Consider the following 17,090-nt stretch of genomic DNA (forward strand, 5'->3'; position numbering starts at 1 on the left):
CGACACTGATTTCAGCAGTGATTTATTAGGCGCCATATATAGAATCTCCTCCAAAGGGGCCCTTTTACTAAGCGGTGGTAAGCCCACTGCAGGCTTACCGCACACCAATCTGGAGCTACTGCCAGCCCAACATAGGCACTGGTGGTGGTTCCATCCCCAGTGCACAGCATTTCTGGCGCTAGTGGAAATATTAAAAAAGTATTTCTGCAGGGGGTTACCTGGTGGTAATCGGGCAGCACCGCTTTCTACCCAGTTACTGCTGGGTTAGCATGGAAGCCCTTACCGTCGCCACAATGGGTGGCAGTAAGTGCTCCCTCCACATGGCCACAAGGTAAGAGCAATCTTACCACATAGCCATGTATTTTTTTGGCCTTTTTACCCACTGCGGTAAAAAGGACCTCAGTACGTAGCAAAAACAGCCCCTGCGCAGGGCCCTTTTTACCACAGCTTAATAAAAGGGTCCCTCAATTATTGTTATAGAAGACTAGCGTAAGTCCACAGTTATGCATGTAACTTTAGGTGTGAGCAATTATATTAGCTCTAAGGCAGGTATAAATGTCCACACCTGAATGCAGCAGTTACACGTGGATCTGAGAGTATTCTAAAAGCTTAGTGCATAAGTGCTTAGCATGGCCCTGCTTTGCTCATTCCCCTCTCATATCCACCCCCTACTCACAATTATGCACTGTAGAATTTAGGCGCTAGCATTCAAAAATAGTGCTGCAACTGCATATTAGGACCAGTTAGGGCCAATATTAATGTCAGTTTTGCATCTAATTAGGCAATTAATTTACACACACAAATGGCACTAATCTATAACCTGTGTGCAATTTTGCATGCTATGCACAAAAATGTACACACAAGATTGTAGAATGAGTGGGATTGTTAGCAGTGCTGACTATGGGGTATATTTACTAAGGTGTGTTAGCATTTTTAATGCACCTGTAAATGTAAGACTCGTTAAACACTAACACACCTATACATTTCCATGGGTGCATTGGCGTTTAACACGCATAAACAATTTACATGCGTTAAAAACGCTAACGCACCCATAGTGCCGCTTAGTAAACATAGGTCTATATGCAGGACTTTTTTTGAGGGGGTACTTGGGGGTACTGAGTACCGGCACCTTTTCCATTGTCTGCTAAAATTGACCCATGGTCCCCAAGTTTTAATGAAAGAGATCAGGCTCTACACACCAATTCTGCCTTATCATAGATTCTGTGACTGGTTGCAGGGGGCCTGGCCATTGTGGGGTTGGTTCCTCAGTGATTACCCCACCCCTTAAGGGTGGCCAGGCATTTGAGTACCGGCACCTTTTTTGCTAGAAAAAAACTTACTGTCTATATGTATAACTAGTAAGCTATTGAAATAAGGGTAATTTCTATAAAGGTTGCTAAAAGTTAGGTGCCCAAAATCTGTTCCCTAAGATAGTAGTCTAAAATGACAACTGGGCATCTAGATTCTGTTATACAATAGAGCCTAATTTGGCATTTGGGCACTAACATTTAAGAACCAACACTTATACTATGTAAAAAGCAGTTGTAAATGTTAACATCTAAATGATGATACTGTCATTCATATAATCACAACAACCAGTCATTGAAACTCAATAATATTATTTAAAATATTTTAAAATATTTTTGTGGATCATCAGAGATGGCATTTCTCCAACTGCAGATTGTAAATGCTAGTCAAACGCCTCAAATCGGCACCAGTCATTTTTAAAGTCCCACTTTTAATCATTTAATTTCAAGTTAAATTTTAATAATAGTACTTAGTCAACAGATGGACTCACTGCCAACATGGCCAGGTTTTGCTAGCTTCTTCAAGGAAGCAGTCCACTGCAAAATATAATGCAAAACAAAAATAAATTGAAAAATCTTCATATCCAAATATCTTTTCAAAAACACAGTTATCAAAAACAATTCTAAAACAACTGGTTCTTACTTTAATTTCATAGTATACTTTTTTTATCCATATCTTAAAATGGCTGTGGCATGCAGTGCCTTATTTAAAAGTAGTAATGTGATAGAAGGCAAAACATCTGATAGGTTCAGCAATCCCTTCAATAAAGTGGAGTATCAAATCAATGACCACCACTCTAATTCAGCATTTAATCCACTGGGATGCACAGTATCCAACTGGAAAATCCAATTGAATACTGTGCATCCCAAAAGGATACTGTGCACCTCAATTAGATTAGAACAATCATACTATATTTTCTGTGTAGCTTTGAAAACTAATTTTTACCAAACAGCCTTTGGTATTTAACACTACATTTTAGTAGGAAGACCACACAGGTGCCTAGAGTGCTTTAAACTGCTGCAAGGAGATGTTAATATTAGGTAATTACATATGACTATTATGAGAATTGAGTGTTTATGCTGCTATCTTCGGTATGGAAGTTTTGTTTGTTCTTTCCTATCATTCAATGGAATTCCTAGTTTGAATTAGTTTGTGTGTTATTGTACAATTTTGCCTTGTAAACTGTTCTGACTTGCTATGCAATAAGTGACGATATAGCAAACAAATAAACGATAAACAATAATGGAGAAAACTGGTTGTTCCAAAAAACCTGCACTACTATAAAAATGAAATCACAAAATCTCTCAATGTGAAAATATGATAATGCAGGTTTTTTTTTGGAAGATCTGTTTTTCTCCAGCAGTTTTTGTGGATGTTTTTTTTATTTCCATGGTATTTTGAAACCAATGATAGTATTGGGTCTCCGTAAAACAGGTTAACACTGTTGAAAGATTGAACATTGCCTAGGAGCTTTGAGGTTTTCTTACTTAAGTATTTGTTATACCTTATTACATCACAACCCCTCCCAGTGCCGACAGACTAAATGTATTTATTTTTTTGTTTGCCATTCTGTAAATATATTACTATTTTGCCTAGCACATATTTGCAAAGGGGGTGTACACATGGCAGAGCATGGGTGGGATGTAGGCGGGGCTTCCACTTACACACTTAACTTGCAGAATACTGTAAAGCCGCATTTAGGTGCCCAAACCTAAACCAGCTCTATGGCTGGTGTAAGTATTGATGCCTAAATATTAGAAATGCCGATAACCAGCTTATGCTAGTATTCTATAATGGAACTTAGGCACCTATCTTCAGTTATAGAACAAACTCCTAATGCCAGCACTTGGGCAGCTAAATGAAGATGCCCAGGGGCGGCCCTACCATTAGGCCACTTGAGGTGGGGGCCTTAGGCGGCACTCTTCTGAGGCGGCATCACCTCCGGCCCTTAGTTCCCCAATGTACCTTTCTTTCTCGTTTTTTCAAAGATGGAGACAGCGATTTCCAGAGGATGACCTGCCACCGGTCCTGGCCCCTTCTGTCTACTGTGGCCCACCTCTGAGGAAACAGAAAGTTATGCCAGAGAGGTGGGCTGCAGTAGAGACAAGGGACAGGGACTGGTGGCAGGCCAGTCTCTGCTCTGGGAATTGCTGATGCTGCCTTTGGAAAAACGAGAAAGGGTGGAAGGGGACTGGGGAAGGAAGGGGGGGGGGAGATTGCAGACCGTGATGGGGGTGCTGGTGATGGTGGCAGCATTCTTAGCCTTGGGAGGGGGGGGGGGGGCGGAAGCAGCTCATTCCTTGCTTCAGGGAGCAGATTGTCTTGGGCTGCCCCTGGAGACACCCAATTATAGAATTGTCCCCTAAGGGCACTGAAAATTCATAAGCAGGGCACATACTGTATATATTTAATGGTCATATAAAAATAAATCCTCAAGATAATGTACACGTATGCAATAGCTTAGAACATAGACATGTTATCATGGCAATCGACATCTTCTGTCAACAAAATTTGTGCAAGCCAAATTTAGTCCCATTTCCCAATTTGCCCACACAATTTAATTGAATAACAAACCATTTAGTGCCAATAATTGGCTTTTTAACAAGCAATTATTGTCTCTGAGATTTAATTGGGACCAAAGCGCTGAAAGTTAGGTGCAGGATCCGTGCTTAAAATTTATGCACGGTCCAAAAAAGGAGGTGCAGAAATGGGAGGGTCATGGGCGTTTTGGAGTGAAACGGGGCATGGTTTTAAGTTACATACATAATTACAAAATAATGGTGCTTCACGTGTAAATTTTGGTGCAGGCATATACACCACGTTTTCATTGATGCAAATGACTGCACCTAAATTTATGCATCACTCTTAGCTTATGCGTATATTTTATAAACCACACTGAACTTTAGGCGTGGCTTATAGAATACCATTTATGCAGGTATTTTTGGTGCTGATTTTTGGCACCATCCCCCAGATTCTATATAGCATGACCAAAATTGAGTGCGCAAATCCAGTCATATTCTGGATTTGTCTGCACAATTTAATTAATTAACAAGCTAATCAGTGCCAATAATTGCCACTTAACAAGCAATTATTGATACTAATGGACATTAATTAGAATTTACGCATGCTAGGCATATTCTGTAAAGTGGTGCACATAAATTCTAATGTGCGCTGCCAAAAAGGTGGCTTGGCCATGGGCATGGAATGGGCAGACCGTGGGCATTCCGAAAATCTATGCGCAGGGTTATAGAATACACCTACTCCACACCTAACTTTGGTGCTAGTATTTACACTAAGTTTATAGTGTCTATAAACCACGCCTAAATCTAGCCGCTGTTTACGGAATACACCTAGGTGGAAATATTTTTGGCGCCAATTTTCCAGGTGCCCTATATAGAATCTAGTCCAATAGTTTACTGTGCTGATATTGCAAATAAAATAAAAATTTGTAATGTGTGCCATTGCAAACTGTGTGTTGAGAATCACTACTCCAGTCCAACTCCTTTCAGACACTGCTGGCTGTAGTAAAAGCAGGGGTTGGATCACCCTGCACTTGGATTGGGTTGAGGTGCAAATATTGTAGCCCCCCGTCTGGGTGTCCCCAGTTTAGACCCCGCCCATTCCGTTGAGCAGCGGTTAGATCTTAGCCGTGAATGCCCCACCATACCGCCCACTGACAGTGCACCAAGCCCCGGAACGTCTGTGCCGGACACGGCCTCTGTTTCCCGCCGGATCGCTCCTATCGAAACTCTGGCCGGAGTCATGGCAACGGACGCGTCCGGTGGCCGGCAGTGAATCAGGGCATCTTATCGCGTTGGTGCGGCGGCGGCGACACTGAAGCAGCTTATCGCGTTGGCCATGAGCCCGGAGCGGCTGTCCCTGCCCGGGGAGCAGTATCTGGGTGAGGCGCTCCCCTCTTCGCAGTCCTGGTGCTGTGATAATTGGATGTAGATAGCTCTCTAGCTAGCATGGTATGATTAGCGGTGTACTGGCAGCTCTAATAATATATATTTTATTATGGTCTGCTGTTATAAGGTCCTTCGCATTCCCACGGAAAGTTCAAGCTGCGCCCAATTTGGGTTGTCACTCCGGAGGATAGGCAGGGTCAGGGTGCACCCGATGTGGGAATGGATGGGGGTGGGGATGATATTCCAGTGGGGGATGTTTTATACTTCTAGGTAATAAATAAACTTTGGAAGGCATAACCGCCTTCTTCTGACCTAGTATGGCTATCCTTATCAGGGCCGGTCTTAGCAAGTGCGGGGCCCTATGCAGACCAATTTGGTGGGGCCCCATCCTAGCCCCGCCTACCCTAGCCCCGCTCCCACCCTAGCTCCACCCCAATGATAAGATTATTCCATTTTTAGAACATTTTTTTATTTACGAAATTTCAAATAAAGACAAATGAAGCTAAACTTGTACAAAAAAAACTGATTGAAATAATAAGCACAATGCTATCATGAAACCTCACCTTCCCAGAAATTATTCAGTTCAAGTCCACTACAATTAGTAGCGGGCCCAAGCCGGGGGGTGGATGCCGCGCCGGTGGTGGCGGGAGCGGAGTGGCCGAGCTGCGGGAATGGGGATCATCTCAGGCGACTAAGGCGAGCAGCGGCGGAGGTCGGAGCGGAGGCACGAGCGAGGCAGAGTTGAGGCGCTGCGCGGGGCCCCCTTAGGCGCGGGGCCCTATGCGGTCGCCTTGGTCGCCTCTGCCTAAGACCGGCCCTGATCCTTATGTTCTTACGAGCCATAGGAGCCAACTTTTCAGAATTATTGGGGGTGCAAAGCCCAATGGAAATAACCCCTCCCTGGACACATACAAGGAATTTTCTCAATATTGGGGGTGCTCAAGCACCCACAGCACCCACAAAGCCGGCTCCTATGTTACGAGCTGATCAATGGTCCATGCAGCCCTGTATCCTGTTTCCAACAGTGGCCAATTCAGGTCACAGGTACCTGGCCCGGCTGGCCGAAATCCAATTAGTAGCAACATTCCATTTGATTCTGCAAATCCCAGGGCAAGCATTGGCTTCCCCCATGTCTGTCTCAATAACAGACTATGCATTTTTCCGATAGGAGCTTCTCCAAACCTTTTTAAAAACCAGTTATGCTGTTTGTTTTAAGCTGATAGACAAGTTACTTACTCTCATTTCAGGCAGCAAAGTTGGACAGAGATGCTCTAACTTTATTATTATCTCCTGCAATTTACAGGCATGTTAGAAGTCAAGTCAAGACATACTTATTTTGGAAATATGTCCCAAATTTTAGAGGGTAATGAATATCATCTTTGTGAATTTGATTTGTATTTTTCTGTTTTGATGGTGTATTTTCCTGGTAATGTCCAGCCTTTTTTGATGTAATCAGTGTAGAACTGTGAGGTTAACTGCGGAATATGATATACTAGCCGTTAAGCCCGTTAAAACGGGCGAGATTTGTGTTTTGCAAAACGTAATAATTCTCTCCTCCATCCATCCATGTCCAGCAAACTTCCTCTCTCCCCTGCCCTCCCCTCCCATGATCCATGTCCAGCAACCGTGCTGTCTCCCCTGCCCTCCCCCATGTCCAGCAGCCCTCCTGTATCCCCTGGCCTCCCCCCGTCCACCAACCATGCTCTCTCCCCTGCCCTCTACCCATATCCAACAACCCTCCTCTTTCCCTTGGCCTCCCCCCCGTCCACTAACCCTGCTCTCTCCCCTGTCCTCCCCCCCATGTCCAGCAACCCTCCTCTCTCCCCTGCCCTCCCCTCCATCGATCCATGTCCTGCAACCCTGCTCTCTCCCCTGCCCTCCCCCCCATGTCCAGCAGCCCTCCTCTCTCCCCTGGTCTTAGCCCATCCACCGACCCTTCTTTCTCCCCTGCCCTCCCCCCATATCCAGCAACCCTCCTCTTTCCCTTGGCCTCCCCCCCGTCCACCAACCCTGCTCTCTCCCCTGCCCTCCCCATGTCCAGCAACCTCCTTTCTCCCCCCTGCCATCCCCCCATGTCCAGCTACCCTCCTCGCCGCCGCTCCCTCCCTCCTCCGTGCTGGGCCCCCTGCACTGACATGAGAGCGCCTTTCACCTCCGTGTGATTGCTCTGCTGCTGCCTGCAGCGCTTCCACACGGAGGTGAGAGGCGCTGTCATGTCAGTGCAGGGGGCCCGATACGGAGGGGGGCAGGAGCGGCGGCGACAACGATGTCGGGGATGGGGGGTGGAAGTTGGTGCGCCGGCGATGTTGGTTCGTTTCAACTTTCCAGGCTCCAGCAGCAGGCAGCATCCGACTCCGTTTCCCTCTCTGTTCCGCCCTCTGACGTCATCACGTCTTGATGCGAGGGCGGGACAGAGAGGGAAGTCTCTACTGCGCATTTGCGGGTGAGTCGGTCACTTGGCATTTATATGTTTGTTATATTAAAAGTATTTTCAGGAAACTTAATTAAATGCCCCCTAGTCTTCTACTTTTTGAAAGAGTAAAAAGTTTATTTACTTTTACCCGTTCTACACCACTCAGGATTTTGTAGAGCTCAATCATAGATATTTCCCCTCATCCGTCTCTTTTCCAAGCTGAAGAGCCATAATCTCTTAGGTTAGTGCAATGGTATGATTCCCACTGCAGCACCTTGGGACTCTGGGCAAGTCACTACAAAGGCGCGCTGAAAAATGGCTTGCAGTAGTGTAGGCGCGGGTTTTAGGTGTGCGCCGATCCATTTTTTAGCGTGCCTGTAAAAAAGGCCTTTTTTTTTGTTGCTGAAAAAGGACATGTGGCATATTGTCTATAATGACACAATACCCAGTGTACCTGAATGTAACTCACCTTGAGCTACTACTGAAAAAGGTGTGAGCAAAATCCAAATAAATAAAATGACACCTAGATCTTTTTCTTGGGTGCTGACTCCCAAGGTGTGGATCTTAGCATCAGGTATGATTTGGATTATTCTTCCCAATGTGCATCATTTTGCATTTGTCCACATGATATATTTAAATGTTTTTATTGGCTGAAAATTATTATAAACATATCATAACACTATTCCATAAGCATTAGTCACATACCAAATGATCAACCACCATATCTACAGTTAGCCATGAATTTTCTTTTGTCCCCCAAGTACCACAACTCCCGTCTCTCTTCCTACATTATGGTGAAATGGTCCCCTTAAACCAACAACATGTCAAGTTCTAACATCACTCCCTAAGCGATCAGTTCTAATACATGTGAGTACTATCTTCGCTTTAATACTGAAGTTACATCCCAACCCCCCTCTCCCCCCTTGCCCCCCCGGGGGGGGGGGGCGGGACATCTCCCCTCCCCCCACCCTGCTACCTGGGAGTCTATTCCAAGTCCATCTCTTTTGGAGTGTCTGTTCGCTAAGCCAATCACATATTTAGAATACAAGCTTTGCCGTGTGGGGTTATGGTCTGCCAGAAGGGTGTCCATATTCGGTAGAAGTCCTTTTCTGTGAATCTCGAGTCATGCTTGAGATCGGCCACTCTCTTCTCAAATGTCATGTATTCCAACATATAGCCCTGCCATTGCTGCACAGTAGGCGCCTTATTTGTAATCCACTCCCTGAGGATGAGCTTTTTCGCTATCATTGTGGCTCTGTGAATTTTCGGAACCCTTGAACCCTGCAGGAATAGGGTGGACAACTGTTGCTCGCCCGAGCAGCAGCAGGGGGTCTCTCCTCCATGTCGCCCACCACATGTCTGATTCAGCGAGCAAAAGTAATTTCCAAAAGTGTTGAATCAGCAGGCACGTCCAAAACATATGCCCTAGCGTCCCCTCTGGCTCTTTGCATTTGGGACACTCTCCGTCTGGGGAAACCCCCATATGGAACGCCCTCCTCGGGGAGATATAAGTCCGCAGTGCAAATTTGTACTCCATTTCACAGTATGTAACCATCTTTGATGACCTCTGAATCGTGAAAATGTAATCCTTGAGGAGGTGATGTGATACTGTAGTTGCCAGGTCTTTGCTCTATGCTTGGGTCAAAGTCTGAAAGTCCAGCTCGTCAGTCATGTCTCTGAGGTGTCTAAGATGCATTTTGAGTGACACCTTGTTCTGCGACTGAAACAAATAAGCTGATGAAATCTCTTCCTGCATGTCTTCAGTGAGGCATTCCCAAGGCAAACTACCTATGTAATGACGTAGTTGCATGTAGTGGAAGTAGTCTCCCCTGTGCAAGGAAAACTGGCTTTGGAGCTCTTCAAATGGCTTTATCCGCCCCTCGTCTGTCAAGACCTGAGAGATGTACACTAGTCCATTATGTTGCCAGCGTCTAAAAGCTTGATGCAAGAGTCCTGGCGGAAAGTGTGGATTGCCGCAGATTGCCATATAGGGCGTTACTCTTCCTGAGAATTTATAGTACCTGCAAACCCATTGCCACACCGCTCTGGCAGTAGGGAGTATAGCTGAATGTTTTAGCGTGTTTGGGATGTGTCCCGTTCCGCTATGCAGTAAGCTACTAAAATGCACTCCCTGCATTAATGAGATTTCCAATTCCGTGTCTGGAAACTCAGATGTAGATCTATACCAGTCTGATATGTGGCGCATTCCACTAGCCACTGTGAGATGTTGAATGCTTAAGAGGCCCAAGCCCCCGAACTCTCTGGGTATTTGTAAAGTAGATATTGCAATGCGGGGTTTTCGTCCTCTCCATAGAAATCTTTGCAAATGTTTATTTAGCGTTTTTTCATCTTCCAATCTGAGAAACAGTGGCACAGTCTGGAATATATATAACCACTTCAGCATGATCATCATATTATAGATTGCGTTACGGCCCATGAGTGACGGGGTAATTCTCCCACAATCTCAGCTTTAATCTTGTGGTTTCCAGCAGTGGTTCGACATTCTCCTGATAAAGTCTAGACATGGTCTTGTGTTACGTGTGTGCCTAAATACTTAATCTTTTCTCCCGCCCAAGTTAGTTATTGTTCTCTGGTCTGCATTTGTCCACATTAAATTTAATCTGCGATTTGGATATCCAATATTCCAGTTTCCTAAGGTCTTCCTGCAGTTTTTCACAGTCTGCATGCTTTTTTGACAACTTTGAATAGTTTTTTGTCATCTGCAAATTTAATCACCTCATTTGTCATACTGATCTCCATTTTCATTTATAAATATGTTAAATAGCACTTGTCCCAGTACAGATCCTTGCAGCACTCAACTATTCACTCTCCTCCTTTGAAAAAAATGGCCATTTAACCTTACCCTCTGTTTTCTGTCTAATTGCCAATTCGTAATCCACAACAGAGCATTGCCTCTTTTCCCTTGATTCTTTAATTTTCTCAGGAGTCTTTCGAAAATCATGACTATATATATATATGGAGATATCACATTTCTAGGGAAGGGTGAGGCACTCCTGATATGGGAATGTCATATTCCTGAGGAAGTGATGAGGTGTCCTGATGTGGGGATGTCTTGTACTCCTTGAAAACGGGTGAAATATACCCAATGAGGGAACATCAGACTCTTCTAGAAAGAAAAGCAATTTTCCAGCACTCCATGAAAAGGGATAGGTCCTCATTCTTAAAGGTGGTTTGGAGCACAACCAGTATAGAGGATGTCACAATTAATTTAATTGCACAACTTACATTCCCCAGCTTTCAGACAATATGACTGTACAGCACAGATTACAAAAGTTTAAAAATGCAATAAAATCATATATTATCTTGTCTTGTCTACCCTAACCCCCACATACAAATAAACCAAGACCACCCATGCCCATAAAGCTTAAGGTTAAACGGTTTTTATTCAGGATCAAAGGAACCATACCGCGCATAGTTGAACAAGAACAGCAGTCCATTACATAATAATGGGAAAACTATGACAGAACAGTAAAAGCACTATACAGTATAAAACAGAAGAAACTTATGACCCCAATTTTGTATACATCCTGTTGTCACCCAACCCCATAACCCTTATCCTTTGAGAAGACAACCAAGTTGGCCTGTTGTCTGGTCTCTTATGACTCCAGGCCATCTATTAAGATAAACGTATCAAGAATTCCCTAACTTCCCCTCCCCCAAACCTAGGCAGAGAACCCCGAGAAGCCCGTTATTGAACAATAACCTAATCATGATACACTCTGAAATGTATTCAAAACTGTGCTTCTGGCCTTGTGGGAGATACTTTGTAAGTAACAGATCCAAACAGACAAAAAAGACTTTTTTTCTTCTGTGGGTAGCCTGGGCTGCCCATGCCTCTCATAACATTATGTCAGCATGTAATCTGTTTCTTCAGTACCAAAAGGAGGGAGTCTTGACATGCAACCAATGGTTGAGTATACACTTTTTCCTAATCCATAGGCTTTGCTAAGAAATAGGCGAGAAGCTGTGTCAGAAATCCCATACATATCCCACTTAGCCAATAAGACTCCTTTCAAAGAAAAGACTATATGCTAACCAAAAATAGTCCCCACATTTCTGTGAAGTGTCCTCCAAAAAGCTTTGATACTATTACATCTTCAGAAGGCGTGAAAAAAAGTGTTTGCCGCCCCCCCCCCCCTGACATTTGGAACACTGAGCAAGAGGCACTCAACCCGCTTTATAGGCCTGGTACTGTGATATATATATATATATATATATATATATATATATATATATATATATATATACATACACACACAGTGCAATTCACTTAAGTGCAAGGGTCTGGGACCAAAGAACTACATGCAGTTAACCATTGTGACCCAAAGAAGCTTGACATCTGATAAACATATGTACAGTACTGTTTATTATACGTACAGTATACAGTCTTTGTTAACTGACGTTATACAGTCTCCGTTAACTGACGTTAGGCTTACTTGAAGTAATCATTCATAGTCCTCTGTACACTCTTGTGTCTGTGAGTTCCATAGACAACATCTCCCAGATGGTAAAAACTGTCATAGCACTGACATCCAGTGGCCTCCATATAGGCCCGCACGGTGTTGAGACTCTCCAGCGCTCTTGCAAAAGTGACAGGAGGTTGTTGAATTTCATCAGCATGTGCCTCGCTGCTCATTTCATCATCTGTTTCATCATCAGTCGTTGCCTGCGTGTAGGCACATATCTCAACATCAGTGCTGTCGTCAGCTGTTTGTCGATCGTAATCAACAGCTACGTAGTGATGAAACTCCTCTTCAGTAACACCGGCTGGGATGTCAATAGCCTGTTGATCTGACGCATTTGCAACAGCTGCATCTGTTTCATCCCTCTCCACATCCCTAACAAAGCTTGCCCGCTTGTAGTAGTTCACAATGGTTGCCTGTGTAACATGATTCCAGGTTTCTTTCTACATATGTAGGGAATCCAACAGGGATAGATTACGAGCCAGTTCAACAGCACATTTATCCTTGCCAGTCTGGTCATCCATAAAGCTCATCAGACGACATAGCACAAGAGCCCGATAATGTTGTTTGAAATTGTCTATTATGCCCTGATCCATAGGTTGGATCAGTGAGGTAGTGTTTGATGGCAGGAAGACCACCTTGACGTCATCACTGTATGCAGCACAATTATCACAAAGCAAGAAAATCTGATGCTTTTGTGCCCGCATTCTAGTGTCTAACTTCTTTAGCCACTGCTTCCAAATTTCCCCAGTCATCCATGAATTTGCGTTAGCCTTGTATAACACAGGAAGTCGCTTAACATTCTTGAAGCAACGGAGCTGTTTGCTCTTTCCAATGATGAGTGGTTCCAACTTCTCACTCCCATCCATATTGCAGCAAAAGAGGGTCGTCAGTCGGTCCTTCAACGTTTTACTTCCTGTAGTTTCGGCTTGCTTGAATGCAAGTGTTCCATCAGGAATCGCTCGCCAGTAGAGCCGTTTTCGTCAGCATTGAAAATGTCATGAGGTGCAAACTTGTTGAAGATGGTAGGAAGAACTGAAACAACCCAATTTTCAGCACCAAAGTCATCAGCGTCTTGTTTTTCACCATGCTGTTTCTTGAATTTTATGTTGTTCCTCTCCTTCCATGTTTCCAACCATCCAACAGTGGCTTTGAATTCAGTTAGTCTAAGACTTTCAGCTAGCTGATTAGGTTTCTCCATAAGCAGTGGACCACTGACAGGAAACTGTCTGTTCCTGACTTGAGAAAACCACCGAAGAAGAGCATCTTCTACATCCTCAGCTTTTCCCGCCTGTTTACGTTTCTGTTGTGGATTTGTATTGTTTTGCCAGTCTTCCAGAAGCTGATCTTTTTGCTTCAAGATACATGAAATTTGACTGGGATTGACACCATATTATTTAGCAATAGATGCTTGATTGTGTTTGTTTTCTAATTTTTTAAAGAACTTCTATTCGTTCAGCCAGTGTTAGTCTTACAGTTGCGCAATGACGACGACTCCAGTGTACACTCTTAACAACATTCTTTCGCTTATTCTGCCTGTGGCAGTTAACCAACGAGATTTCAAATTTACTGCCCCTTTGTCATGTGCCAATTGGCTTCCATATTCCATGAGTGCACTTATGCGGAGTCTTTCCTGCAGAGGAGCGGTCTTAAACCATGCATATAAGCGAATCTTGCACTTATCAGTGGTGCGCTAAACCGAAGTTTGTCCCCATAGAAATTGATGGCGCCAAAAGTGGGACCAAAGTACGGCATGCAGTTAAACAAAGCATGCGCTTATCCGACGTGCACTTAAACGGAGTGCACTGTGTATACACTTTGAAGTACACAGTATTGGCTCTCTTGGAGTTTGACACTAAAGACCTGCTTCGGGATAGCCTTGATCAGCCCATAAAGCGTAAAAGAAAATTATTCCTCTCTCCTCATAACTATGGTTATCATATTTGCCCTAAGAAAAAAGAGGACACAAAATATCACCGCACCCCTTGTCACACCCCGCCCCCTGTAACTTTGACCCCCCCCAAAGAAAGCCAGATTCCCTTTCTCGCTCCCCAATTTTTCAGCCTCCCTCCACCCACATGACGCCATTCACTATCCCTCCCCTCCCCCTCCTGTACCTTATTGTAGTGCCCTGGTGGTCTAGTGGCCTCTTTCCTGCCTGGTGCAGCTGTAGACCTGTCTTGTTCCCGGCGCCTCTTCAGAATAGCTGCTGTGAGTTCAAGCGGTGACCTTGCAAGATTTGTGCAGAAGTCTTGGGAGGCTGCTGCTTGAACTCTCAGGAGCCATTTTGAAGCGGTGCCAGGAGCAAGACAGGTCTGCAGCCACGCCGGACAGGCAAGAGGGGGCTCTTTCCTGCCCCAAAGAGGCCACTAGACCACCAGGGCACTACAAAGGAGGGGAAGATAGGGCACCCTGAGGTCCGCCTGCCAACCTGCCCTTTTTGTCCACAAATCCGGACAAACGGGCAGGCTGGCAAAACCCACCCAGATGTTCTGCAGTGTCCTCAAAAAGAGGACATGTCCAGGCAAAACTGATCATATGGTAACACTACTCATTACATGTAGTAAAAAGCCATGTTTTTTTAACAATTTCCAGAAAGTCAGATACTCCTCAACAGTTCTAATTGAATGTTGAAAAGAGAGTGCACATCCCACTGAAGAAAGTCACTCTTATTAGGCAACCTCCCAGTGAGGGACTCATACTGCAGTAGGAAGAAGTGATTCTCTCAGTATGAACACCTGTTATCTAGACTGAGCAATTTGAGTATGGGAGGATCTGTATTATCATGGTTTAAATGTTTCTTATCCGTGCAAAGCTATATGGTGAAAGAGCATAATTGTTTATCTATGAGTTGGATGCTGGGTTGCAGGGTTCCCTAGGTGTCAGCACTGTTTCCATCTTTGTGTAATATTCTACTTCAGCCTTTGGGTCAGGTACTTGAACAGTTTTGAAAATACCATTTTATATATATGCAGATGACATTACTCTGTATTTACTGATTTCTAGTGACTGGTCTTCCACCTTGGATAGTCTGACTGGTTGTGTTGGACTAATCAGATCATTGGATTACTCATAATAATTTTAAATTGGGATAAAACAAAACTTTATGGTTAGGACCCCTGAGACCAAATTTCCCGCAAAGTTTTCTGATTGGTTTGGATTCTTTTGTTTTTGAGAAATCTCTGCAAATTCTGGAAGTTGAAGTTGATAGTTTAATGACCTTTTCATGCCATGTTAAACAGTTCAGAAATCTTTTTATATTATGCAGAAGTTGAGAGCAATACGCAAATATTTTGGTTTTGCTGACTTTAGATTGTTGGTTCAAGTGCTGTTTTTTTGCAGAGTGGATTACTGCAATATTGTATTTGTGGGTTGTTTAAAAACGCTAGTAAATAGAATTCAGCTGTTGCAGAATACTGCATCGCATTTCATATTTTCAGTTTCCAGGTTTGAGTCAGGAGAAGTTGCAGTGGCTTCCAGTTAAGGCTTGGGCCCAGTTTAAGTTATGTACCTTTGTTTATAAGATATTAAATGGTTAGAGCCTTTTTATCTTATTGACTGGGCTAGTGTACTTCATTTTAAATCCTCATATGATATGCTCAATTTAATGTTGTTACATTTTCCATCTGTTAGACATCTTAAATATAAATCTGTATTTAATTATTCTTTGCGCTATCGAGCCGCCTCATTGTGGAACTCATTACCTTTGGATATTCGTATTAATTCAAATTATTTGGCGTTTCGCAAAACTTTAAAAAACTTGGGGCCCTGTTTACTAAGCTGCGCTGTAGGTGCGCTAACGTTTTAGCATATCCTAACGATAGAGACACCCATTATATTCCTATGGGTGCCTCTAGCATTAGCACGTGCTAAAAAGGGCCCTTGGTTTGAGAATTTGTTTTGAGCCAACTGATTTATTTTTGTTAAGTTATAATATGTATCTTCCTGGACGGTTGTGGTCTAACATTTCTTTTTATGTAATTCACATTGAACTGTTCAGGTGTTTGCAGACTAGAAGCAATGTATAATATAGTGTAGTATAGCTTGGGAGCATGTCACACACCTATGGATAGGAGGGACCATGTTTGCTGCATGTGGAGATATTTATATTCAATTCCTGCTCAAGGTGAGTTGCAGATCAGGCATTTCCCTCTCCCTAGAAACCTTAGAATCTAAAGCAGTGTTCTTCAAATCAAGGCCCGTGTGCCCATGTTGGCAGCCTCCATCCTCTTCCTGATTTGTTTTCTTCTACTTTCTGCTTGTCTACCCAAGCTCACAAACTGAAAGAGGAAAGTGAATGGGGGAAGATCAGTATTAGAGTGGAGCTTAAAGAAAAGAAAAAAAAAATGCTGATTTTCAAAGATCTTACCTCCTAGAACTGTTCTACCTTAGCTAAAAAAATATTTGTCAAAAGTTTGAACCTTTTATTTGAATATGTAGAGGTAGCTCAATCATCTCAAAGTTGATGAAAATTCATTTATTAACAAAAATGTAGAAACGCAAATTTGTTGTATGAATCGGTTCTGTATCAATTATGCAATATATTCAGATCAACATTTTGCCACATAGAAGTTTATAATGCTGTAGAAAAACAGCAAAATTAATGTAGTCCTGACAATGTCAGTTTCTTGCTATCTGGATAAACCTGCTGGTGCTGCTCAATAATTTGCAATAAAAAATGAAGTTGTGACTCATCTTTTGTCATGAAGCCATTGCATTTTTGAATGAGAGCGGCCTGCTGGAAGTCTTCTCATAACTCCCACGTCTGGGTCTACACCAAGAAATGCATCAGGAAGCATCATCATTTAAAACTGTCTTAGACTTGATTGAGACAAAATCTTTAAGGTTCTTGTACCTGAATGACTCTAGGTCCACTTGGCTGGTTCCAGATGTCTAATTGCAAACTTGATAGTGTTTTCTCTGATATCTTGCACTAACTCAAATACGGTCTCATTCACTTTTCCTGTTTCATACTTC

The 17,090-nt window shown here is 43.4% G+C and overlaps 1 protein-coding gene across 1 annotated transcript in view; it reads left to right on the forward strand.

Moving 5' to 3' along the window:
* Positions 1–5,003: 5,003 nt before the first annotated feature.
* Positions 5,004–17,090, forward strand: part of C4H11orf49 (chromosome 4 C11orf49 homolog) — a 242,936-nt gene continuing 230,849 nt past the window's right edge. Inside the window, exon 1 of the mRNA XM_030199487.1 lies at positions 5,004–5,209. Coding sequence (XP_030055347.1) covers positions 5,167–5,209 — 43 coding nt within the window. The 5' untranslated portion in view covers positions 5,004–5,166. The remainder of the gene's footprint in view (positions 5,210–17,090) is intronic.

Source organism: Microcaecilia unicolor, chromosome 4 (genome assembly GCF_901765095.1).
Source record: "Microcaecilia unicolor chromosome 4, aMicUni1.1, whole genome shotgun sequence".
NCBI lineage: Eukaryota > Metazoa > Chordata > Amphibia > Gymnophiona > Siphonopidae > Microcaecilia > Microcaecilia unicolor.